The sequence below is a fragment of the Microcaecilia unicolor genome, chromosome 1, assembly GCF_901765095.1.
Source record: "Microcaecilia unicolor chromosome 1, aMicUni1.1, whole genome shotgun sequence".
NCBI classification, from domain to species: Eukaryota; Metazoa; Chordata; class Amphibia; order Gymnophiona; family Siphonopidae; genus Microcaecilia; species Microcaecilia unicolor.
This window is the reverse complement of record NC_044031.1, coordinates 649077927-649105764: the sequence shown is the minus strand read 5'-3', so window position 1 is coordinate 649105764 and position 27838 is coordinate 649077927. Positions and strand designations below refer to the sequence as shown.

The following is a 27838-nucleotide window of genomic DNA, read 5'->3' as shown; positions in this document are numbered from 1 at the left end:
GTGGGTGAGAGACAAGGAGAGATGGATGGCTGATAAGAGGATAACAAAGCAGTATAATTATTAAACTTGATAAGACCCCCTTTCTAACAACACAAGGCGGTTTACAAAATAAAACCGATAAGGACTGGCACTGTAATAAAGAAAGTGGGTGCATCATATGCTCATTGCATCAGGGTACCCAGATTGCCTTTTGAGTTCAGGCTTTGCATATGTAGATTGATGTATTTTAACTTCAATTCATAGTCTGTGACTTTGGTTCTGTTCTTGCAGCAATTACCAGCAACAGTTGCCAGCCACAGGCGCTCCAGTTGTTGTCCATCATTCAGATCATATGACTCATCTCTATGATAACTACGTACGAAGCCGGACCTTACAGAATTGGAAATTCTGGCTTGTATCCTGAGCAATTTAGTTTTTGTGTGTGTCTTCCTGTACTCTTTTAACCTGCTTTTTCTATTTCACTGTCTGTCTTATACATTATTCTCTTATTTTTATGTGTACAGAAAATAGACACACTTTCCAGTGTAGGACCAAGTGAGTTCTGGAGGCTTAGAGGGATGGACACCACTTCCTAACAGTGTGAGATAGCAGACACTTCAGGGTTGAGAGGGATGCAGAAAGGAGCTTAGGAGATGAGATGTATGGTGACCAGTTTTCCTAACATTGGACAAATGGCACTCTAGAGGTGATAGTGATGGAATATATGGGATATAAGGAGTTCTCTATGGGATGCTGGGCATTCTGGAAAGAAATTTTATAAATCCTTGATTCCTGCATAGTTCAGCATTATCATTAAACCCTTATTTGAAACATACCAGGAGACAGTTAGCACCAGTAATCTGGATGAGTTCTGCTGTTCAGTGCTAACGTGGTTGGACCAGCATTGTACCCTGCCTATCCTTCGACCTGGTGAGTGTTTATTCTATCCTGATCTTCCCTCCACTCCTTCAACGCTGTTTTAATAGATGAATCTGTAGATGATTACTGAGGATCTGATTTACAAAGTTTTTACCATTCTCTGTCCATGGAGAATTAAGCTTAATGAATCAGTATTTAAATGTAACTGTAAGAGCACCATGTGGCTCTTCCTTCTAATCCCAGGGCCACAAATGCTACCTCAGCAGCCCTAGCTTCCCCCAGGGATTAGAACCAGAGTGAGAAGTGGTGCTTAGGGCTCCATCCTGGCAGAGAGCACTTTTGTGCCTTTGGACATCCAGCTTCAAAGTGTAAATGGGAACAACATATACTTTCAGAAAGGATGGTGAGGTCTGGCAAACAAACAGGGCATACTATTTTTTAATTGTTTCTCTAAAGAGGTGTTGTAGAGCTAAGCCAGTACTCTTCTGTGAGTTATGATTTAGCTCCTCCCCAATCACTATGTTTTGACTGGCTGGTACACTTCTGGCTGTGTGCTGTGATTGGCTAGATCTGTTCATTTAGTCCTGCCTAGACCACGTCCTCCCTGTTCTGCTATTGCTGAATAATCTCCTCCCTATCCTCTAGTGTGTTCTTTAATGTGGCTCCATGACTGTGAGGTAATATTATTAAGGAAGAGTAGTAATTTCCTATAGACTCCCTCACACACTCCTATAAAGCCCTTAGACTCTACCAGGCTGGTCCTCTATCTTCACAGTTTTTCATACCCCTCCCCACTATAATCTTTTTGCAGTGCATGCTGCTGGCGTTGCCTCTGGAATAACTGTTCCCTTCCTCCATCATATGGCTCTGATTTGAACTGTAAGAACATAGGAATAGCCATACTGGGTCAGATCAATGGTCCATCTAGCCCAGTTTCCAACAATGGCCAATCCAGAACACAAGTATCTGGCAGAAACCCAAATAGTAGCAAGATTCATGCTACTGATCCCAGGGACAAGCAGTGGCTTTCCCATGTCTATCTCACTAGCAAACTATGGACTTTTCCAAACCTTTTTTAAACACTACCTGTGTTCTAGGGGTTGTGCCAGCAGTGCCGAAGAACCCTTGGGGTAAGCTCAGGGTGCCCAGGTTGCAGGACACTGATCTATACTGTTGATAAATCATGCTGTTCTTTTTGATTTCTAAAATAGTTCCTTACCATGGAACAAAATATATGGTTCAAGTAGTTTTTAATATCTATCTGAAATTTAAATTTATCAGATGCTGCTACAGCCAAACTTCTAGTGATATACAACTTTAGAGACCACAGCTTAAGAAAGGACAAATGTGACTATGAAAACATATGTAGTATAACTTCTTTCTTTCTTTTTGTTTTGTCCTTTCAAAATGTGTCTCGGAATTAATCACCTCTGTATAAGGTTGCTGATGGTTGGGTGACTAACATTTCCACAAATGACGTTCTGTTTAAAACATTCAAGTGTGTAAACCACCAGAGACAATGTACAGTTAATCCCATTGATAAACACAGGTATCCCTCTCTTGGCTAAAAAGTGGTCCAAGGTACTGTACTACATCAGTAGATATAAATGTAATATTTTATTACATACCATGGGAGAATCATAGGAAACCAGCTGAGACATGAAGAAGTGCCTGCTGATATTGTAATTATATATCCATGGAAAATTTGACATAAAAACGCTTCATAAAAAATTTGTCCAAAAATGCAATGAAGTACCACAAACTGGAGAAAGAAAGAAAGAAACACAGTCAAAATCGGATAGGGGCCATTGTTTACTTGCTCAGACAGGCAACATGGTGATTCTTCTGCACCTGAACAAACAAGGAGGGACAGGATTCCTCCTCCCTCCTATGTAGGGAGACGAGGCTGTGTAGGTTTGAAACTAGGCCATCTCTTTCAGGATGACTTGAAGAGTCGTGTCTGGCAGAAAAGAATAACATTCTATCGATCAGCTGTGACCTGGGCTTCCACTTGTGGTTCTGGACCAGGACATAGCAAACAGGGTTGCTCTTGAATGGGATGTACTTGAGATGGATGTGTTCACAACAGTACTAAACAAAAGGTTGGCAGCATTGTGCTCCAGAATATCAGAAAGTTCATTACTGCCAGACATTTTTCCTTCTCTGGGGCATAGATCTTCTGTATTTGCTGATATCTTTAGTAGCAGAAACCGTACCAAATTCCCCCCCCCCCCCCCCTTCCAGGAACTATGTGTAGAGTGCAGAGACTGATCTGGTTCCCCCACTTGTGGAAGTTATCCTTGAAGCAATGATGCTGGAGTATTTTTCATGGACAAGCAAGAGAATAAGGCATTCACACTAGAGGTTCAACACCATCCAGTGTCTGCCACCAGAAGGTTTGCTTTCCTGATGACCTGCAAAAAGCAAATAAATTATTCAAAATGATAGAAAATATTGTTGAAGTAGAATGGAAGTATGTGCAATTTCAACCCATGGGCTTGGAGGATAAGGGAGGAAGAACTTTTATTCCCTCCCCCCCACCAATCCACAAGAGTCCGAAGGGGAGAGACTTGTTTTGAGCACTTGGAATGTGACTTGAGCTGCAGAGCAGACTCATCTGGCTGAAGCATACCTTCATAGTCAGCCTCTGCTAACATATTGCAGTCGGGTGAGCCCCAGTGAGTGAGCTAGAGCAATGAGCCAGTGACAACAGAGCTGTGATCACCTCTCCACACCTTCTCCTTTGCAGGGAATTTACACAGCTCGGCTCACCTTACCGGCCCTAATACTTCAAAGTTCGTTAGGAAGAGGCTCGGGACTAACACAAAGCCCACCTGTAGCAGCAGGATGGGGAAGTCCAACAGCTGTGCATTGGCAGGGATAAAACCCCAAGCAGATGAAGATCAGGTTAAAAAGAAGCTTGTTTCCACAGCGATTCCAATTAAAAAGAACATTAAGGAGAGTACTTATCAAGCTGCATCAGGGCTCTAAGTCATGTTATTTGCACCTTAACAGGTATTAAAGGGCATTAACGCAGCACTATTTAAGTCACCGTGGGGTACATAGTTGTGAGATGCAAAACATGCAAATGCATGCAAAGGAGCTCTTTGCTATATATATTTGGTATCCACCCAAAACTGGCTAATTGAAAACACTTTTAACAAAAGCAAGCCATCTATTTTTTCTGGGGTTTTATAAGTGGTTTTTGTATGGTTTTAGGTGGTTCCTTTAAACTCTGCCCTACCCTTTTTTTGTTAACTAGCAAGTGCAGAGCTTGCAGCATCCTGAAAAGATTGACATACTCATGACAGAGATCAGCAAGGCAGAAAAAATTTGTGAAAAACTGGAATAGTTCTTGTGTCCTGGTTATTGCGGCAGTAAATGCACATAGCAATGCTTTGTATAGCTTAGGCAATTCTCTGAAAACACTTCTATGGTTAAAAATTGAAAACAAAAAAATGTATCGCAACCTATGACACCTTCACGGAAGGAATAGGATCTATAAAGAAATGTTATTTAAAGGTCTTAACTTGCTGTTTTCTCTTTTTTTTTTCTCTTCTCTCTGTCTCCATGCTGTTGGAACTGGGCTGTTCTGTCCTCACCCTGTCTGCCTTGATCTCTCTCCCTCTACTTGCTCTGTCTTGCCTTTCATGCTGTTGCTATATCTGATGCTCATTATCCATGTTGTGTCTCCTTTGTGCGGCCTGTCTCCCTTTTTCACATTCCCTTTCTTCCTTCTCCCTCCCAGCTATGTTGGGCTGTGTGCTACAGCTCAGTAAAGTTACTTCCATCCTTTCCAACCCATCCTGTGTTCCTGAGCAGGCGAGACAAGCAGTCATGAAGGGCAGCCACAGCAAGAGCCACAGCTAGGAGCTGCTGCCTCAGATCAACTGACAGCGTGCAGACCCTCCTGAGCAGCAACACACAAACTCTTGCCTGATCTGCAGCTGCTACAGAATGAACAACCAGCCTCTTGGTACAGGAGAATGACACAAAGAAGTAATACCTCAATCCTCTGCTTGTCTCTGAAGTTCCTCAGGATTTCTGACTGTGAATATTAAGTCAGAGACAGATGCCAGGGAGCTGAGGAAATACTACAGGAAACAGGAATGCAAGAGCAGTTTGGAACAGAACTACTGACCACGCAGTCAGTCCACACACAGAACATTCTTAAAGAGAAGAAATAGAGAAACTTCCTGAACCTATAGACAAAGGAGTTGTAGTATAGGACAGGAACATCCTGATGGTGAGAAAGGGAAATCTCTGTGGAAATACATGCACACCTCACCCACACTACACTACACTACACTGAGTAGCAGGGAGTGTACTGGACAGGATCACAGTCCAGGGAAATTTACCTAGAGATTGTTAATAAAAGGGAAAGTCCCAAGGAATATATAGGAAAGTAAAAGCCATTCTAAGTATCAAGGACACGTGAATGGTGGGATCTAGGGATCACTAGGTTCTCTGTGACCTCAAGTTAAATTAAAATGGACAAATGATGTAGAAGGCAGTAGGGGTCACACAAGCATGTGCTGGCTTTCATAAGATTAGTTTTCCTTTAGGAAACTAGGCTAAAATGAGTGTTGTTGCTAGGATAAATCTGAAATTTCTATTATTGGAAACAAATATTGTTTTTATGATGATACAGTGTTTTCTTATGCATAAATGTTACTTTGTTTCCTAGGGAAAAGATGAAGAGCTTAGTAGTTGGTATGGTAAAAAAAAGAAGCTAGCAACCTATTTAAATTTAACTTTTTAGATGTTTCCTCCATTAGAGGGCGACCTAGCATTCCTGATGGAGAGATTGCTACCTGGATCCATAGAGTTAAGTGCTTCTTGCTGCAGACAGGCCACTGAACATTAGTTTTGTGGGGTCTTCTATCTCCTACACCATGTGAGTGGGATTTGTGTTTTCTCCTTTTCCAGATGACAAAATCTTTTAGTGGGAACTTCTGACAACAGCAAAACACATTCATAACCCTCTCCATCTACTAAAAAAAAAAAAAAAAATGATAGAAAAACTTTACTTCTGTACTTGTGATGGGTTGTTCCTCACTGATGTATAAAACAGGAATTAACAGATAAGCCAACGTTTCCTTTCTGTGCATCTGCTTCCTTGCCCACACAGTATCTTATTTGTAGGGGAACTGTGCAGCATGAATCCTCCGTTGAAAGGTGCATTTGTGGACATCTTTTCGAAGCACTACAGGTTCATTGTAGGCAAGTAAGAAATTCCAGATGTCCACCTTGCAAACCTTCTTCTCTGATGAACTTTTTCTGTAAAAGAAAGTAGACCAGACTGAAACAGCCACCTGTATCTCCTTATGCGTGAATTGGTCTGGGCAATTCAAAACTTCTCTGCATTGATGCAAATTTTGAGGTTACTTTTACCCTGTGCCCTTTGCATCAGTTCTCAAAGGAGAAGTACAAGCATGTTTCCCTTTGAAAAGTACCCCAGGAAAAGGTGCATGCAGAGATTTGTTCTTGTTTTATTTGCAGGTACTTGACCATGCAAAAACACAAAATGTGAATTGTTGCCACCTCTGAGCCCACCTATTATTTCCTTGGTTAAAATTATATAAACTGTTCATTCCTCTTGTGCCTTCTAGGTGGGGAAAGGGTAGACAGTTTTCAGATAGGCAGTTTAGATGACTTTTAAAAATTACTCTCCCAGGATTCCAAAATACAGTTTTTTGACATGTCTGGAAATAGAAGTACTCAGGTAGTTATGCACTATACATAAACAGTTGCTTAGATGTCCTATTGAAATAATATTTCAATGCTCTATTCCTAGGCATAGAATGCAGCTGTCTTTTTCCCCCCCAGTTCTTAGAATCAGGTAGTATGAAAAGCTAAATGTTCTGACTTATATGAAAACCAGGACTGATCTTGTAAATAAACACAGTTTTGTCAGAAGAAAATGCAATGCAAGAACGACCATGCTTGAAGACTAGTGACTTTTCACATGCAACAAATTTACATAAGCATTACTGGCATCTCTCATTCATATAGCTGTGAGCTGAGGTGTACCAGGCAAAATAGTATGCTGTAATAGAAGATGCAGTTCTGTAAGGAGATCTAGAAGTTGATCAGCATACCTATTTTTCTTCAGGTGCAACCACTCAATTTTCACACCATTACTTTGGGACTCATGGTGGAGCTGTACCCTGAATGAGTACATTTTCTGGATTTGCAGTTCTATTACTGACTTCCACCAGACTTTAAAACCAAGGCCACATTGGCTGGGCTGACACTACCAGATTCACCCTTAACTCTTGCCTTTGAATCCTGTGGTGAACTATATGTACCCCTGATTTGATCTGTGACTGAGTTTGGGTGTCTGTTACCATCATCTAAGAATCTCATACTTCCTGCTAAAGAATCAGAATTTCACATGTTCTCTTGAAGACATTTTGTAATGGGAGGTTTCATGATTCTTATGCTTGAATAGACTGCTTAAATACTCTTTTATGGAATTGCACATAGCCTCCAGCTGACTGGCAGCTCGGGGGTAGGTGTTGTAATAGAAACTTCTGTAACATGATATTTCAATACATATGCATAGTTTTGCATCTTAAATGTAAATTTTATTGTAATTATAAAAAGACATTTTTCAAGATTCCCTTATATCTGTATAATTTATTTTGTTATATGGGTAGAGAAATAAAGGGGTCATGGGTTAGTGTTGGGGTGGAAGGAGAGTTGAAGAAGAGAACAGAATATTATGAGATGTGGAAAGAGGGGGAAAGGATCTTGATGATAATGTCCTCCCTGCGGTTTTCTTAAAAAGAGCTACTTCTAATTTAATGGAGGCCCTAGTTATGTTACTGTGAACAGTGAGCTTAAGCAAAAAAAAAAAAAAAATCACAAAGTTGAAAATATTGATAAAATGGTATCCTCCTATCAGTTGTATCCACCAACTGTGCATGTGACATCAACAATATATCAGAAAAAAAGATCAATACACTTACATCCTTAATGTTTCTAGGTAAGTTCTAAGCAGTTGTAAATAGGAGGTAGACCTAGAATGAATGTCACTTAATTGACTCTATGGGAAGCAGTCTGTGCAAAACCCTGATTATCTCCAAACGCCCTCCATTCTGTAGTTAGATCCAGCTTCCTCCCCCCCTGAGTCCTCCCAATGTACTGGTCTCAAAAATGGAAAAAAAAGGGGCAAGCATTGCTATCTTTGTCCTTGCCTTGCCATAGATAATTTCAGAATATTTTCTTCCTTTAACTTCCAATTAGGGATTGCCATGAGTAGTAACATTGAAAATAAAGTTTTGGGAGTGTCATCATATTAATCATGGTTGCACATCCTCACCAAGTAAGTAACTCTGACCCCCATCCTTGTAAGTCAGTCCTGGTTTGCTCTGTTAATCTAGAATAAATAAGACGATACAGATACCCCATATTATCAGAAGAGGTGATTTTGAAAGGGAACTGCAGACCCAGTTCTGTTGAGTACATATTGAAAAAATCAGGGCCTCCATTTTGTCTACTTTCACCTTAAACCCACATACTGCCCCAAAGGCCCGCAGTTCCGACAGAAGAGCTGGTGTGGAGTCCTTCGGGTCTCTGAAAAGTAAGAGTATTATCTGCACATAGTAGCACTTTATGTTCTTTACCCTTAACCTGTAGGTTAGGAGATGCTCCAATTCCCACTGCTAGGAATTTCAGCACTATAGCAAACAACAGGGGGGTAACAGGACATACCTGTCTGGTTCCCCTCTCTAGAATGAAAGGGTCAGATTTAACTCCATTGACTACTATGTATCTTTGAGGTACTGCATACATGGCTTTAACCCAGCAATCTAAAAGACCTCCCAAATCCACTCTGTGCATTACTTCAAAAAAAACCTCCACTCCACCCAATCAAACACATTTTCAGCATCTACGGCCACGGATATCGCCCTTTCTGATGTATGTGATCAATTAAATCTATTGCTCTCTGCACATTATCCCCCATGAGAGGTTGATCATGATGTATTATGTTGGGCAGAAGAGTTTCCAAGCGAATGGATAAAAGCTTTGCAAAAATTTTCATGACTATCTTCAGGAGAGCAATAGGTCTGTAGTTAGCACACTTAGTGGCATCCTTCCCTGCTTTAAGCAGATCTGCCACATTAGTGTGATACACAGATTTATAGATCACACCACCCTCCAGGAGTCCAGATAGATTCTGGTACATCACTTGATAGAATTCACTAGAGAATCTGTCTTCTCCTGGGGCTTTCCATTTTGGCAATCCTTAGATCACCCTCTCCACTTCTGGTGTAATCTCATTATGACCCACCTTTTCATGTTCAGTAAACCTAAGAAGTACTACTGTATCCCAAATACTTAATTTCTTTCATGGGTATTTGGAATTCTGATGTATATAGAGTTTTATAAAAATTCCTGAATTCCTGTGCAATGTTGTATGTGAAGTACAAGTAATGCTCTCTTTGCCAATTATGTTGCTGACCAAACTAGCCTGCCACTTTTTTTCAGTTACCAAGCTAATAGTGTGCCAACCCTATTCCCAAACTACAAAAAATCCCTCTTAGTCTTTCATACTAGATATTCTAAATGAGTAGAGTCCTAGTGAATTATCTAAGTAAGAATTTTTTTTAATTACATCATTTAAGAGCAATTAGAACTTTATTTTTCCAGAACATTTTTGAATATTGGTTCAGGCAATAATAATGTCTCAAATTGACTATTGTAATTCTTTATATGTTGGTGTATGTCAGAGACTGCTGTATAATAGATTGCAATTATTGCAGAATATTGTAACGAAGTTGATATTTGCCAAAGAAAATTTGATTGTGGAACTCCGCTGGTGAGAAACTTGCATTGGCTATCTGCTCTGTGCTCGCATTGAGTTTAAGGTAGCCTGTTGCCCACTTTCTCAAATTCAACTTTTAACTATTCCTATTGTCTGGACTTCGCGTTTTGGATGAAGTTACTTAGACTGGGTTTTCTTGCTATTAGGCATGTTCATTACAAAAACTTTCATGATAGCTCTTTAATTACCAATCGAGTAAAATTTGGAATTCAATACCACTTCAGATCTGTAGGTTAAGTAATTATTTGGTGTTTCGTAAAGCTCTGAAGACTTATCTTTTTAGCAAATATTTTGGGTTGGATTAGAAGATGATTTTAACTAATGTTTTGCCAAGCCTGTTGGATTAGTAAGTTTAATGATCTTAAATGTTTTTGTAACCCGCTTTAATACCCTGTTGATATAAGTGGGATATAAATGCTGAGAATAGAACAATGAGATGTACATATTCTTCTTAGAAATACATTAACATAGCCTTTATAGGTCAGAAATTTTGTCCAACAGCAGCTGTCTGTTTTCCTACCTCATTCTTGAGCTGCTTGTTGGATAAGGATTCCCTTAAGGTAGGCTTTTCCTGTGCCCACTTCCTCTGTGTGGTTAAGTTGTAGGTATTCAGTCCACCTGTCATTTATCATCATTAATTTGAACCCCCCCCCCCCCTCTCCTGTCACCATAGCATGGTGTGAAATGATGGGGTGAATCTCAAGTCCTTCCACTTATACAACATATTTTTTTTTCTGCCAGAAAATAACCCAGAGTAAGATTGAAACCTTTCTGATAGAGAGTGACACAGTAACCATTACTGTGGTAATTACCATGGTAATGAGGAATATTTTTTAAATTATGCAATGTTACCACATAACGGTAAGACATTACACAGTAGTGGGAGCGGGGATCGCAATTATTTTACCCCACCGTAATGGGGATGAAGATCTGGCTGTCCAGCTCCACCCTAGCTCCAGAGCCTACTTAACTCGCCCCGGTGGTCTAGTGGCTTCATTGGGTAGGAAAGAAGCCCTCTCTTTCCTGCTCACTGCCGATGCTCTGCCCGATACTGGCCACATCTTCAAAATGTCTGCAGAGTCTTCAAGAGGAAGTCTTGCGAGGCCACTGCTTGAGGTCTCAGCAGCTTACTTAGAAGAATGGCCACACAGATGCCCCTGCAAAGTAGAGGGGCAACCTAGTGGTTAGTGCAGTAGACTTTAAACCAATGGACCCACTCAGGTTCAAATCCCACTTTAACTCTTTTATTTTGTGGCTTATATATGTAGGTACAGGAGGTATGTTTCTGTTTTTGGAGGGCTCGCAATAATAATAAAAAAAAAGAGTTAAAGTGGGATTTGAACCTGTGTCCTTTGATTTAAAATCCACTGCGTTAACCACTGGGCTACTCCTCAGACCTACTTCGTCAAGAATTCCCATAATACCTGAAGCTGTCATACAGCCTTGTATCCCTTTCTGGTTTCACTTTCAGAGGAGAGGGAGGGGGACAGCAACCACTGGGGGATTAAGGAGGTGTCATGCCTTAATCCTTCCAGTGGTCAGCTGCTCAATCAGAGCACCTTTTTGTACCCTGGGTGTGACTGAAACAGGTAAGGGAAAGGGGGATGGGATTTCATATGCTGCCTTTCTCTGGTTATAGTCAAAGCGGTTTACATATTATATACAGGTACTTATTTTGTAGCTGGGGCACCGGAGGAAATCTCGCACCTATTCAGATTTCCTTCATTACAAATTCATGCTATCCTCCTTCCAGTCCTCCCTATTCCTTGCCAAACAGGACTACTACACCCAATTGACCAATTCTCTCAGCTCCAACCCTCGTCATCTCTTCACCACCCTTAACTCCCTCCTCAAAGTGCCCTCCGCTCCCACCCCCCCTCACTCCTCAATCACTGGCTGACTACTTCTGCGACAAGGTGCAAAAGATCAACCTTGAATTCATTACCAAGCCACCTCCTCCTCTTCAACCCTCTCCCTCAACCAACCAACCAACTCTTTCTCCTCCTTTCCTGATATCACCGAGGAGGAAACCGCCCGCCTTCTTTCTTCCTTGAAAGGCACAACTTGTTCCTCTGAACCCGTCCCCACCAACTTACTTAACACCATCTCTCATACTGTCACCCCCTCCATCTGTCATATCCTCAACCTCTCTCTCGCCACTGCAACGGTCCCTGACACCTTCAAATCCGTAGTCATACCTCACCTCAAAAAACCATCACTTGACCCTACCTGTCCCTCCAACTACCGCCCCATCTCCCTCCTACCCTTCTTCTCCAAAATACTTGAGCGTGCCATTCACAGCCGCTGCCTTGATTTCCTCTCCTCTCAGGCCATCCTCGATCCACTTCAATCCAGTTTTCGCTCTCTACACTCGACAGAAACATCACTCTCTAAAGTCTGTAATGACCTGTTCCTTGCCAAATCCAGAGGCCACTACTCCATCCTTATCCTCCTCGATCTATCCGCCGCTTTTGACACTGTCAATCATGATTTACTTCTTGCCACACTGCCCTCATTTGGGTTCCAGGGCTCTGTCCTCTCCTGGTTCTCCTCCTGTCTCTCCCACCGCACCTTCAGAGTACACTCTCATGGTTCTTCCTCCACCCCCATCCCGCTCTCTGTTGGAGTTCCCCAGGGATCTGTTCTTGGACCTCTTCTTTTTTCAATCTACATATCTTCCCTGGGCTCACTGATCTCATCTCATGGTTTCCAGTATCATCTTTATCCTGATGACACCCAGCTGTATCTCTCCACACCAGACATCACCGTGGAGACCCAGGCCAAGGTATCAGCCTGCTTATCCGACATTGCTGCCTGGATGTCCAACTGCCACCTGAAACTGAACATGGCCAAGACCGAGCTTATCTTCTTTCCACCAAAACCTACTTCTCCTCTTCCTCCGCTCTCAATCTCAGTTGATAACACCCTCATCCTCCCAGTCTCATCTGCCCGCAACCTTGGAGTCATCTTCGACTCCTCCCTCTCATTCTCTGCGCATATCCAGCAGACAGCCAAGACCTGTCGCTTCTTCCTCTTTAATATCAGCAAAATGTAAGGGGAGATGAGGGTAGAGAGGTAATGAGGGGCTGCAGACTGAGTGCATTTGTAGGTGAGAAGGAGAAGCTTGAACTGTATGCGGTATCTGATCGGAAGCCAGTGAAGCGACCTGAGGAGAGGGGTGATATGAGTATATCGGTTCAGGTGGAATATAAGACGTGCAGCAGAGTTCTGAACGGATTGAAGGGGGGATAGATGGCTAAGTGGGAGGCCAGTGAGGAGTAGGTTGCAGTAGTCAAGGCGAGAGGTAATGAGAGCTGGCTCTTTTTAACGTCTTTGTGAGCGATATTGCAGAAGAGCTGTCTGGTAAGGTTTGTCTCTTTGTGGATGATACTAAACTCTGCAACAGGGTGGACACCCTGGAGGGTGTGAATGACATGAGGAAGGACCTAGTGAAGCTGGAGGAATGGACCGATATTTGGCAACTAAGATTTAATCCCAAAAAAGGCAGGGTCATACACTTGGGTCGCAAAAATCCGAGGGAACAGTACAGTATAGGGGGTGAAGTGCTTCAGTGTACGAAGGAAGAGCAGGACGGGGGTGATTGTGTCTGATGACCTTAAAGCTTCCAAACAGGTAGAAAAAGCGACGGTCAAAGCCAGAAGGGTGCTTGGGTGCATAAAGAGAGGCCATTGTATAGCGCCATTGTATAAGTCTCTACCGAGGCTCCATTTGGAGTATTGCATGCAGTTCTGGAGACTGCACCTATGGAAAGATATAAACAGGATGGAGTCAGTCCAGAGGGCGGCTACGAAATTAGTAAGCGGTCTTGAATGCAAAAATTATAGGGACAGGCTTATGAACCTCAACATGTATAAGCTGGAAGAGAGGAGGGCGAGAGGAGACATAATAGAAACGTTTAAATATCTCAAGGGCATTTATGTACAGGAAGAGAGCCTTTTTCAAATGAAGGAGAGCTCTGGAATGAGGGGGCATATGACAAAGTTAAGAGGGAATAGGCTTAGGAGTAACCTAAGGAAGTACTATTTCACAGAAAGGGTGGTGGAGGCGTGGAATGGCCTCTGGTGGAGGTGGTGGAGCCTAGGACTGTTCCAGAATATAAAAAGGCATGGGATAAGCATGTGGGATCACTTAGGAACAGGAAGAATTAGGGGTTACAGAGGATGGGCAGCAGTGGCTTAACCAGAAGGCAATTTTTGGGTGGGCCAACAGGTTGGGTGGATGGGCACTAGTGAAACACCTGCCACCTGATATGCCCTGCCCACGCCCCTACTCCTACCGCACACCTACCCCACTCCCAATAACTTCAATGGGACTAGCAGTGCTGACCTCAGTGGCTGCAGGCCACATTGAGAGGTAGGGGAAATATAAGAGGGTGCACTCTTCATCCTCCACTGAGCCATGGTCCACCAACACACATATGTTTTCCTTAAATATGCCCTAAATATTACAGTGGGGCCCTAAAATATCAATACATCAAGAAACCTGAAGAAGCCAAAGTACTATAGAATACTACATAGAAAATTGATGCTCACAGAATACTTTGGTCACACACACAGAACACAAATACAGAATAAGTGACCACAAACCATAAACAAATTAAATCAAAATCCCAAGAGCCCAGACCTTGCATTTAGCACAGCAAAGAGAAATACAAAGAGATGCATTTCTCCTATACTGTGGAAAATCACATGCAAGAGACAGTGTTAGGGGAGGTACAACTAGGGCAACTGTGTTTGGCCCCCTAGCCAGAGAGAACCCCAGGCCAGCTGGAAGCTGAAGAAGGTGCAGCCCCAGCCATATCTAGCAGGATGTACATTTAAAATCTGACATATTCTAGTCACAAAATAGAAAAATAAAATTCTTTTTTCTACCTTTTGTTGTCTGCTCATTTTATTTTTCAAGTCATGTTGGTCCCAGTCTCTGGTTTCTACATCCTTCTCTTAACTCACTCACCAAGGTCTCATATCCATTTGATAGTTCTACTCTCTCTCTCCATGTCCACTATCCATCTTCTTCCATCTCTGTACCTCTATCTTTCTCCATGTTTAGTATCTCCCTTTCTCTGTGTCCCTAATTTCTCTGTCCAGCTTCTCCCCTCTCTTCGTCCCCAGTGCCATTATATCTCTACCCTCTCTGACCCTACCCCATCCAGCTTCTCTCCCTCTCCCTCCCCTTTCCAGATTCTGGTTTGGTTGCTTGATTCCCTGCCTGCCCGCCCACCCACCCCGCCCTCCCTTCCTCCTTCACACTGTAGGTTTAGTATTTGTTCCCTTTTCCTTCATCTCCTGGGTCTAGTATCTCTATTTCCCTTCCCTCCCTCCTTGTGCTGTACCAGCAGTTCTCTCCCTTCCCTCCAGTTCTCCTCGCCCCTCTTGCTCCCACATCCAGCAGCTCTCTCCCTTCCATCCAGATCCCCTCCTCCTCTTCCTCCAGCAGCTCTCTCCCTTTCTTCCAATCTCCTCCTCCTCTTTCTCCCAGTCCAGCAGCTGTCTTCCTTCCCTCCAGCCCCCTTATCCTCTGAAGTCCAGCAGCTCTCTCCCTTCCATACAGATCCCCTCCTCCTCTTCCTCCAGCAATTCTCTCCCTTCCATCCAGTCTCCTCCTCCTATTTCTCCCAGCCCAGCAGCTGTCTTCCTTCTCTCCAGCCCCCTCTTCTTCTGAAGTCCAGCAGCTCTCTCCCATCCAGTCCCCCTCCTCCTCCCATGTCCAGCAGCTCTCTCCCTTCCCTCCAGTCCCTTCCTCCTCTCCCTCCCCTGGCCAGAAGCTTCCATCCAGATCCCCTCCTCCTTTTCCTCCCACCTCCAGCAACTCTCTCCCTTCCATTCAGTCCCCTCCTCCTCTTCCTCCCACATCCAGCAGCTCTCTCCCTTCCCTCCACCCCCCCCCCCCCCAAGTCCAGCACTTCTGCCTTCCTCCAATTCATCCTGCCCTAATCCAACACCCTTGCTGCCTTTTCTCCCATGGCTCCGGGTCCGGCTGTCTGGGAGCGTTGCCTGTCTCAAATTCTGCTCCTCCCCGCCGCTGCCTCGGTCCCTGCAGCATTCTTTTTTGGCCCATCGCCGACAGCACTGCAATTCACACAGGCAGCTCCGCTCCCCTTTGTCGCGTCCATCCGGCCCTCTCTGATGCACTTCCTGTTTACGTAGGGCCAGATGGATGCAGAAGAGGGGAGTGGAGCTGCCTGTGTGAATCGCAGCACTGCCAGCGAAGGGCCAAAAAAAGAATGCTGCAGGGACCAAGACAGCGGCGGGGAGGAGCAGAATTTAAGGCAGGCAACACTCCCAGGTGGCCGGACACGGAGCCGGGGGAGAAAAGGCAGCGAGGGATGTTGGGTTGGAGCTAGTTAGGGCGGGCCTCGAGCAAAAGTGGCTGGGCCTGGGCCCGTCCAGGCCCACCCCTGATGGGCAGACTGGATGGGTCATATGGCCTTTATCTGCCATCATGTTTCTATATATCCAATTGTTTTTATATGCTTGTATGTTATTGGAGAGCCCAGCTGGCTCCATACTAGTTTGCTGCCACCCACATTTGGGAGGCCTGGTATAAAATTTAAAATTTGACAGAGATAGTCCTCTACCTCCCAAGACCTGGCTAAAACATCCAGAGAGATCCTAGGATGATTTCTGTTCCAGACAAAGGCTATAGTAACGCTATTCAAATCACCAAAGAAACCATCTGGTACCAGACAGGGAAGTATTGAGAACAAAAAAAAATATTGTTTGACACAGTATTCATTTTATAACATTAATTGTGGTTAACAAGGAAGTAGAGAAATGTTTCCATCTAATCAAGTCTTTCATACAGTGCTTAAACATGAAAGGATAATGTAAAACATACAGCTCATCCAGCTGCACCAGAATCACTTTTCTCAAGCATTTAAGTTCTTAAAATTCCACTGAAAAGGATAGTGTGGCTTAATTCTGTCAATGATTTCATTCATTAAGATGAAGGGCTACATTAAGCTTGTAACCCAAAATAATACTGTACAGTTGGCATCACCTCACAGCCACAGGAAGTGTGAGAAGTGGCCTATCAGTGAATATTAGGATGTCATCTGCTTAAAGGGCTACTTTGTGTTGTCACCCTCCCCACTTCCACATCTGCTATGTCAGGACATAACCACGTTATCTGCTCAAAAGGATTCCAGAAACAGAGAAAATAGCAGTGGGGAGAGGAGATGGTCCTGCCTTGTGCCTATCCTCAATTGGCAAGGATGGACCAGGGCACCATTTTGGAGTGGCCTAGTGGTTAGGGTGGTGGACTTTGGTCCTGAGGAACTGAGTTCGATTACCACTTCAGGCACAGGCAGCTCCTTGTGACTCTGGGCAAGTCACTTAACCCTCCATTGCCCCAGGTACAAATAAGTACCTGTATACAATATGTAAGCTGCATTGAGCCTGCCATGAGTGGGAAAGCGTGGGGTACAAATGTAACAAAAAAAACAAACAAACCATAAGCATTGCCATACTGGGATATATTGATGGCCTATCAAGTCCAGGATCCTGTTTCCAACAGTGGCCAATCCAGGTCACAAGTACCAGGCAAAATCCCAGAACAGTAAAACAGATTTTATGCTGCTTATTCTAGAAATATTAAGACTCCTTAAGTCGGTTGTAACATGACCTGAGTCTATTCACTGCTGACTAGACAAACCAGTTCACATGTGACTAACTCTTAATTTGATAAGAGGGGGGAGAAAAAGCCTTAAAATATCACAACAGAAGCGTGTGGCAATCGCAGTCAACACTCAGTGTCAGGGTGACTACCCTTATGTGATTGATGTTATCATAGGCAAAAACCCCCTCCTCCCAAATTATATTTTTTCAAATTATATTTTTCCAGTATTTTTTTCTTTCTTATCCAATTATAAAGGCAGTGAATAATCAACTACAAAGTATGATCACTTAGCTTTACGTTCAGTCGGCTTCTCAGACCTCAACCGGTACCCATTTCGCAAGGGCTTGATCAAGAGATCTGGACCTATATGAACCTGTCAAGAAAACTAACAGTAAATATCGGTGTCAGTTGGTGAACTAAAGCATCATTTGGGTCTGGCTCCAACTCATGTGATGGTGATCTACTGTCAGTGTGCTGTGAAACAACAATGGCGGCAGTGTTTTTTTTTAGTGTGGCACCCGGAAGAACTCTACTACTACTTATCATTTATAAAGCGCTACTAGACATACGCAGTGCTGTACACTTGAACATGAAGAGACAATCCCTGCTCGACAGAGCTTACAATCTCCTACCGGATCTGATTGTACCCAGACAGCAAATGCTGTTGGCTCACGTGTAGCAACCCCAGCGCATACTGGTGTTGAGGCTGGTGGGTTCTATGGATTGTAAACAGTATATCCAGCTGAGTTCTCTTTGTAACTGTATCCTGTTGACATCACCCCTCTCCCCCCCGTCGCAAAGGGGCCACTCAATCTATCGCCATAAACAAAAAGTCTTCAAACTTGTGCAAGAATTGAATTCAATGCTGTACTAGTGGAGCTCCAGGGAGTCGTTAGGCAATGCAAGAACGGTGTTCCGTCATCCGTGCATGTAGGGATCTGCTGGTTTTGCCAACGTAAATCTTGTGACATGGACATCTGATTATGTATATTACGCTAGTAGTCAAACAGGTTGTATGATTTCTAAGGAAATATTCTTTCCTGTCGACCCCATTCACGAAGCTGTTGGCCAGGATGGTTGTAACACAAGTTTTGCAACTCAATTTGTTGCATTTAAAGTGACCCGCAGGCTGATGGACATCTACAGTAATCACCCCCTCCTCAGGTAATAGTGCCGGACTTAGTAATTCCTTAAGATTTCTTGACCGGGAGAATGCTATCCGGAAATGCTGGTCCATAAACACCGGGTGTGCCTTCACGATTTCCCAGTGTCTCCTTATTATGCACACGGTGATGTCGCTGCCAGACATGTATCTCATCACAAAAGTGACCATAGGATCTGCTGCAGGGGATTGTTGTTTTCCCTGCAACAAAAGGTCTCTGTTATTGTATCTTTGTCACCCTCCTATCTCCATGCATATCTCCCTGTCCCTCATCCACCCGACTCTTCCTGTCTCTCACCTATTCACCCCCATCCTGTTAGACTGTCACTGGAATGCTTTGATATTTCACTTATATATACTGTCATCTACCAATATTTGCTTATTTCCGATCTGACGAAGAAGGGCAACCTTCGAAAGCTAATCAAGAATGTATTAAGTTATGTCCAATGAAAAAGGTATCATCTTATTTTCTTTTCCATGTTTTATTTCTATTGATTATCCATATCTATACAAATGCTATGTGTCAGTACCAAGCATTCACTTATATAAACATTATACTTCAAAGCTACACATTTGCTTCTTTTGTTTTGAATATATTAAATATGCAAATGCAATTTGTTAATGTTATACATTTGTTTTATGGGTTTATCATATGTCAGATACCTTGATAGACAATGTCAATGGAGTGAAGGAGTGGCCTAGTGGTTAGAGTGGTGGACTTTGGTCCTGGGGAACTGGGTTCGATTCCCAATGCAGGCACAGGCAGCTCCTTGTGACTCTGGGCAAGTCATTTAACCCTCCATTGCCCCAGGTACAAATAAGTACCTAAGCCACATTGAGCCTGCCATGAGTGAGAAAGTGCAGGGTACAAATAAAAAAAAAAAATATATATATATATATACCATCAGAACATTACTATGGTTTCAGACCAGAACCAAATGGCTAACATTTGACAGCCTAAAAAAACTTGTTATACGTGGTAACATAGTAGATGACAGCAGAAAAATACCTGCACGGTCCATCCAGTCTGCCCAACAAGATAAACTCATAGGTGCTACTTTTTGTGTATACCTGACCTTGATTTGTATCTGCCATTTTTAGGGCACAGACCGTAGAAGTCTGCCCAGCACTAGCCCCGTCTCCCACCACCGGCTCTGCCAACCAATCTTGGCTAAGCTTCTGAGGATCCATTCCTTCTGAACAAGATTCCTTTATGCAGTGGCATTCCTAGGGGGGCTGACACCCGGGGCGAATCGCCGATGCGCCCCACCCCCCGGGTGCAGCGCCACCTCCCCCCAGAACAGCGCGACGCCCCCCCCCCGGCGAAAGAACCCCCGATCCCCCGGCGAAAGAACCTCCCCCAGGGTGCACGCTGCTGGGGGGGGGGGGGGTGCCGGGCGCCTGCCGGCTCTTCATTTTCATGCTCCCTCTGCCCCGGAACAGGAAGTAACCTGTTCCGGGGCAGAGGGAGCATGAAAACGAAGAGCCGAGAGGCGCGCGGCACCCCCCCAGCGGCGTGCACCCGGGGCGGACTGCCCCCACCGCCCCCCTTGGTACGCCACTGCCTTTATGTTTATGCCACGCATGTTTGAATTCGTTACCGTTTTCATCTCCACCACCTCCCGTGGGAGGGCATTCCAAGTATCCTCCACTCTCTCCGTGAAAAAATACTTCCTGACATTTTTCTTGAGTCTGCCCCCCTTCAATCTCATTTCATGTCCTCTAGTTCTACCACCTTCCCATCTATGGAAAAGGTTCATTAGCGGATTAATACCTTTCAAATATTTGAACGTGTGTATCATATCACCCCTGTTTCTCCTTTCCTCCAGGGTATACATGTTCAAGTCAGCAAGTCTCTCCTACTACGTCTTGTAACGCAAATCCCATACCATTCTCGTAGCTTTTCTTTGCACTGCTTCAATTCTTTTTACATCCTTAGCAAGGTACGGCCTCCAAAACTGAACACAATACCCCAGGTGGGGCCTCACCAACAAATTATACAGGGGCATTAAAACCGCTTTTCTTCTGCTGGTCACACTTCTCTCTATACAGCCTAGCAACCTTCTAGCTAAGGCCACCGCCTTGTCACACTGTTTCGTCACCTTCAGATCCTCAGATACTATCACCCCAAGATCCCTCTCCCTGTCCGTACATATCAGACTCTCACCACCTAACTGGAGGAGTAGCCTAGAGGTTAGTGCAGTGGACTTTGATCCTGGGGAACTGAGTTCAATTCTCACTGCAGCTCCTTGTGACTCTGGGCAAGTCACTTAACCCTCCATTGCCCCTGGTACAAAATAAGTACCTGAATATATGTAAACCACTTTGAATGTAGTTGCAAAAAAAAAAAACCTCAGAAGGCAGTATATCAAGTCCCATTTCCCTTTCCCCTAACACATACGTCTCCCGTGGATTTCTACTCCCTAAGTACATTTCTTCGCATTGAATTTTAATTGCCAAACCTTAGACCATTCGTCTAGCTTCCGCAGATCCTTTTTCATGTTTTCCACTCCCTCCCGGGTGTCCACTCTGTTACAAATCTTAGTATCATCCGCAAAAAGGCAAACTTTACCTTCTAACCCTTTGGCAATGTCACTCACAAATATATTGAACAGAATCGGCCCCAGCACCGATCCCTGAGGCACTCCACTACTCACCTTTCCCTCATCCAAGCGAATGAAATTATTGTCAAGTCTCAAAGCAGCAACTAGGTTTGTGAGCCCTTGGGCCGCTGCCGAGGAGTGGCAGAGGCAGGCAAAACCACCCCAACCAGCACTGGGCTAACACACACACAAAGCAGGGACTGCAGACAGGAATAAGGAAAGCAGGAACACACTGGACAAGAACACTTGGACTGGAACACAGGACTGGAGCAAGGCTTCACCTGCACTTGACTACCCTTCCCCAGGAGTTGAGCCCCTGGGTGCAGGCGGCCGGCAGGACTTACCGGACTGGGCAGGAACTGGATACCAGCAAGAAACACGCAACAGAGTCAAGACTACAGGCTGCCAGGCAGCCACTAAGACAGAAACACAGACAGGAGGGAGTCAGGTCTAAAAGCTGCCAAGCAGCCACTAATAAAGAACACAGACACAAGACAAGGAAATGCAGACCAGAAACAAGACTAGGAACTAAACAATAAAACCAAAGTTAACTACACACAAACAAACAAGAACCAGGGAAGAACTCAGAATAAAACTGGACTAGGCAGAAGTGCACAGAGCACACCCACATACCAGGGACGTTAGACAATGCAAAGGCAAACACAGAAGTTTCTAGGTGATTAATAAAGCCCATCAGCTGCAGCAATCACAAGGCAACTACAGGTGCTGTTCAGGTACAAACAAGGAAAGCAATTCTGGCAGCCTGGAAGATCTGATTCTGGACTGAACTGGGCTGAAGTCTGGAACGGGTGACAGTAAACAGACAGTCCATTGCAGCCACCAGGTCTGGCCACCAGAGGGCAAGGTGAGCACAGACAAGAAAACGGTCACAAACGTGACAATTATCTTTTGAAATTACCCAAACAAGTCCCCCCTTTGGAACACAATCCTGTCCCCACCATTTATATCAATGGCCAGGTCTGTGGGGAGCAAGGCTCTCTTACTCAGGGATCTGCTAGAATATTCAGATCTGGGCTTTCTGGCCTCTAGCACAGCTTCATAAAAGAGGCCCTAAGTATTCACTGCAAAAGGCAGGATATAAATTTCCTATTAAATTAAGCCTGATGCCATCTGTAACTTTCTTTACTTATTTTAAAACTGGTTAGCTGTCTTTTCAGTCTAAAAGCATACAGCGTGGTTACAAAATATACATGTACAATTGCAATAAAGCAAATAATTCACATAGGTGAGTAAAACAGCACTTAACAATAAATTCATACAGTAGCACAGCTCCTGTCAACATTCCCTTGAAAGCAGTAATGGGAGAAAGCTGTGTGAATCACGGAGGGAGCATGGTGAAGTGAAACAGCTGCACAGTCGCTGATGTGACAGAGTTAGAGACTGTCCAGCATAATATTGCACTGAGAGATTCCCAGAAACTCCCGGATTCTATATATGGTGACTAAAGTTGTGCGCACAACTAAATTGTTTAACAAGCCTCTTGGCACCGATAATTGGTCAATAACAAGTAATTATCGGCGCGAATTAGAATTTACGTGCGCAATTTTTAAGCATTGGCATCTCTGTTTAGCGTGCACCTATTTTTAGTACGCACTAAAAACGTGAGTGCGCCTTAGTAAAAGACCCTCTAAGTAAGTAAATAAATAGGTATAAAATATATAGAGAGTTTGGTCCAAATACAGCAGCTGTCTGAAGCTTATTTTTCACCTGCGGTTATAGCTCTGTCAGGTTAGCTATGACCCAACCTCAGAGGATTTCTTTAACTCCATTCATTGCTGATGTTAATTTTCATGCCTCTCACAGCTTAGTTTTCTTTTGTTATCATGTCTGAACAATTGTTTTGTGTTGATACTAGAAACTGGGAGATATTTCCTTTTCAGCTTAAACAGGGCACTCATTCCTTCCTCTAGAATAGTCTCACACAAAAAAAAGTCATAGTGAGCAGGGTGGAGTGCTCAGTACTGTTGGCATGATGGAAGGCATGTGATCCTGCACTTCCATGACCATGCCATATGCCACAAAGAAACATATCAGGTGGATAAAACCATAAATATCAGGTGGATAAAACCAAGGTTTATTCAATATAGGACATCCTTGTCTAGGGAAACGCCCGATGTTGCCATGTTTTGCCAAACAGGCTACATCAGGGGTCAACAGTTAACTTTAAATATTGATGCAGTTTTGATGCAGTGTCTGGTGATATTTCTAATGTGTAATGGATCAGACAGACAGTCACAGAGACAGAAAGATTCCTGCTGTCTACCAAGAGGGGGGGTGGGGGGGGGGGGGGAGTGTGGCCCTTTGCAAAATTCCACTACATGATTTGTAGCAGGTTCCTGGAACCTAAAGCAGTGGTAAGGTCATAACATTGGCCATCTTGGGTTGGGTTGGATTAAACAGCCCTAATAACAAACTTCTGATGTGATGTGACATATCTCTTGTATCCTACCAACTTCCACTATCCAGTGGTTCAAAGCGGTTAACAGAAAGAAATGTAAAAAATAATAGAATTAAAAAAAAGAAAAAAAATGAAGTTAAGTAATGTTTAAACAAATAAGTCTTCACATTTTTTACAAAACTGAAAATAACTAAAAGAACTTTGTATTACATATGGAACTAAAAGTCAAAACTGAGGAGCCTGGTAACAGAATGAGGACTCCAGAATCTTTTTATATTTGATACCAGAAAAAGAAGGGAGTAACAAACGAAATGCATCTCGTGATCTTGAGCTATCACGAACTAAAAGAGAAAAAATCAAATTAAAAAGATATTCTGGAGATGTACTGTCAAATATCTTAAAAACTAAACAAGCTATCTTAAACAAAACTCTCAGATGAATGAGAAGCCAGTGCAGAGTAGCAAGGGCAAAAGTGAAACTTTCAAATTTCTTAAGACCCAAAATAAGTTTAGCAGCAGTATTTTGCAGTAATTGTAATTTATCTGATACTAATGAGTAAAGAACATTACAATAATCCAAATGACTCACTATACTAGAGTTTACCAAAATGGGTCTTGTCAAAGACCTGTTGAATATGACGCACAGAAATCCTTTCTCAGTTACAGTAATAGAAATCAATCAAAACAGAGAAAAGAAAATAAGATGATACCTTTTATTGGATTAACAATAGATTTTTTGATTAGTTTTTAAAGGTAACCCTTCTTCAGATCAGAAAAAAGTAAATGTTGGCCAACATCATATAAGTGAAACACAAAGGCATTTCAATGATAGTCTCAGAGGAAGAGGGTGGGTGGGGTGGACTAGGTGAGATACAGGGGGAAATGGGTGGATAAAAGGGTGACAAAGCAGTAGAATTTTATAGTTTATATTTTCTATAGGAACCCCACCCTGTCTTTCTCCTTCCAGAATGCCCTGGAAAACCTGGTCCACATGGCAGAGACCTTCCAGAAGTTTGGAAGCAAAGCAACAGAGGGACCCAGAGTCAACAAAGGTATTTTCAAAAACTTTTTATTTAAAACAAAAACAAATCTCTCAAAAGCTGATACTAGGCTGCAACACACTTACAACATAGTAATTTGTTTTTTTTTTCATTTGCTACAAAAACATATATGCATTCAAACTATATAACATTTTAAAAAGAAGCTCCAGTATGCAGTGTAAAAGGTAGTGCAGTGCTAGAAGGTATACTGTGCTCTTGGTTCCTCGTCTTGGTGCAGGTGATACTCAGATAGGGTATTCATGCCACACACTGTAAGATAAATAAAACACAATCAGAGCGGAAGCTATGACTTGTCTGTGATAATTAAGATGTAAGCATATGGTGCTTGAGGTTCCGTGTGGTCCCCAGAGGCCCACAATCAGAATAAGAAAAATCTTTTAATGATAGGAGTAGCACCTCACTGAAGGCAGCTTAAGCGCAATTTTACGGTCGGTCTAACGAGATTATATGGCTCAGGCAGGAGAGTCACACAGCTATCAGCTTTCACTGCCTGTCTCTCCTGGCTAGTGTCTGCGAGCACTCTCTCGCCCTGTTGCACTTTGTCATTCTCTTGCTTTCTGTCTCTTGCTCTTTTTTCCCCATCCTTTCAATTACTCTTGACACCCTTTTGTCACTCTCTTCCTTTTCTCTTTCCTTTCTATACCTTTGTTTGTTTTGTGTTTGTCATTCTTTGGTTCTTTCAGCCTCTTTCCTCACATTCTTTTGAGGTCACTTTCTCACACCCACACTATTTTTTTTACTTTATCTATCTCTGACCCTCCCTCCACCTGTTTCCTCTTTACTTTTCACCCACTCTCTTGCATAATTTCTTAAGCCAAATCCTTTCCTACTCACAGACATATGTCAATAAAAGGGGGTTATCTACCTCTCTTCCTCATCTATCAATCTCAAAAAGTGAGAGGAGGCCTCACTCTTCAAGTGAGCAGGTATTTAGCACTGGCATCATTTAAAATGGCAGAATCATCTCACTTCCCCCCTCCTCCCCTTACATGTGGCTAGTCATGAGGGCTTGGCATCCAGAAGAATTGGGAGTGGCCCTTGCAAAAGAATAGCAAGAATATCTCCCACTGCACCCTTGCAGAAATGCTATTATTTGATGGATTTCCCTGATGTCTTTTACTGTTGGCTTTAGAAAAGCATCAGTTGCTGGTCCAGCATAGAGTGTCGTAATGACGCTTTCTATACATTTTCCCCCTAAGTCTATAAAAGTCGCAAAAAATTATGCACGCGTCCAATTTAATTGAATAATGAGCTAATTATCACCAACAATTGGCTTTTTAACAAGCAATTATTGCAGCTAATTAGATTTAATTAGCATTTACCTGTGTAAATTTAGGCGGTCTGAAAAAGGAAGTGTGGCAATGGGGAGGGTCATTGGCAATTATTGGCATTAATTAGATTTAATTAGCAACTCATGGGGAAATGGGAGGGATGGTGTGCCTGACTGAACCTGCAGTCTGGAAAATAGCTTTTAAAGGTGACCAATAGTGCTCCTTCTGCTGAAAGACAGAACTGACATGCCTATTCTCAAAACCTAAGGATGATTAGCGTGGGAACGGTGCGCACATAAATCTGCGGGAAATGCTCAGAAGGCTTTAGCGTGGGAACAATGTGCGCAGCAGAGATGGCTGCAAATTATATTTAAATCTAGTCAAACGTATGTTAATGATGTAGTTTGCTATGATTTTCCAATGCTCAGAGAACAGCGCACAAACAAACCCTGCTCATACCACTGGAAAAATAACGACAGCTGGTGGTGAAAAGTTTGAAGAGATGATTTCTTTTGATTTCAGGTTTAAAATCTGCCAGTTTTGATTTCTTTTGGAAATGGAAGAAAGCTCGTGTAAGCATTCTAAGCACTGGTATTGAGAAATAAATGTGCATGAGTCCGAGCAAGCCTGAAAATGAAAGCACACATTGATGCCTGTTTTCTGTACTTCAAATATAAGTTTTCCAATTTAAAAAAAATTGAAAAGCTTTGATTTAAAGATGCAGAAGAGTGGCATCTATATGTACTTCGAAGTCCAGTTTGCCTGGCGCATGCGCACAAGATCTGCACTCACCGCAAAACTCTTCTGCATATGTGCCAAGCATGTTCCTCTGCCTTGCTTTTACATCAAGCATATAATTTGAATATCATTTCCTTTGAGCTTTGGAGAGCTACTTTTCTGCGCTATTCCGCCAGTATGGGATCTGTGCTGCTGGCTTTACCGCAGGAGTTCTGAGAATTGGCCTGTGAGTTAGGTACACTAGGGTGAAGAGCTGTTTATTTCTTTAAGTATTTTCCATTTTCCAGGAGGAGCTTGCACATAAAAACAGTGCAAGACTGGTAACATCACACAGACTGGCCAGCACAACTCAACCAAACGTACTTTTCTGCACTATGGACTGGGCCCAAGCAAATAGTCTGAAGTAAATGTATGATGTGAGGACCAGGCTGCTACTTTACAAATAATGTCAGTGAAGCAGATATCAGGACAGCCACATTAGCTACGGAATTGGATACAAGATGCTAGCCAATTTTGCCAAAGTTTGTTTGGTGACTGGAATGCCAATTTGCTGAGACCAAAGAAGACAAAAAGCTGTATAGACTCTCTGATTCAGTTCTTTTAAGGTAGTAAGCAAGAGCAGAGCTGGCCCAAGTATATATGACACTATAGGAAAACCTTCAGCCATGCATCCCCCATCAAGAAGTGGCTCAAGACCAACCCCCTCCCATATCCAGCATTTTCTTCCTAGCATCTACTACTACTACTACTATTTAGCATTTCTATAGCGCTACAAGGCATACGCAGCGCTGCACAAACATAGAAGAAAGACAGTCCCTGCTCAAAGAGCTTACAATCTAATAGACAAAAAATAAATAAAGTAAGCAAATCAAATCAATTAATGTGAACGGGAAGGAGGAGAGGAGGGTAGGTGGAGGCGAGTGGTTACAAGTGGTTACGAGTCAAAAGCAATGTTAAAGAGGTGGGCTTTCAGTCTAGATTTAAAGGTGGTCAAGGATGGGGCAAGACGTAGGGGCTCAGGAAGTTTATTCCAGGCGTAGGGTGCAGCGAGACAGAAGGCGCGAAGTCTGGAGTTGGCAGTAGTGGAGAAGGGAACAGATAAGAAGGATTTATCCATGGAGCGGAGTGCACGGGAAGGGGTGTAGGGAAGGACGAGTGTGGAGAGATACTGGGGAGCAGCAGAGTGAATACATTTATAGGTTAGTAGAAGAAGTTTGAACAGGATGCGAAAACGGATAGGGAGCCAGTGAAGGGTC

General features: G+C 43.2%; 2 protein-coding genes across 3 annotated transcripts in view; one reads left to right on the top strand and one right to left on the bottom strand.

Annotated features, from left to right (window-relative positions):
• Positions 1–5589, top strand: part of LOC115456575 (MLX-interacting protein-like) — a 141744-nt gene extending 136155 nt beyond the window's left edge. The window contains exons 14-16 of the mRNA XM_030185753.1: positions 271–394; positions 780–909; positions 4607–5589. Coding sequence (XP_030041613.1) covers positions 271–394; positions 780–909; positions 4607–4728 — 376 coding nt within the window. The 3' untranslated portion in view covers positions 4729–5589. The remainder of the gene's footprint in view (positions 1–270; positions 395–779; positions 910–4606) is intronic.
• Positions 5590–24565: 18976 nt separating this feature from the next.
• The window catches only part of POLD4 (DNA polymerase delta 4, accessory subunit), a 43503-nt gene continuing 40230 nt past the window's right edge, over positions 24566–27838 (bottom strand). For both annotated transcript variants that reach the window (XM_030185732.1, XM_030185740.1), the window contains exon 5: positions 24566–24822. In XM_030185732.1, coding sequence (XP_030041592.1) covers positions 24798–24822 — 25 coding nt within the window. In that variant the 3' untranslated portion in view covers positions 24566–24797. The remainder of the gene's footprint in view (positions 24823–27838) is intronic.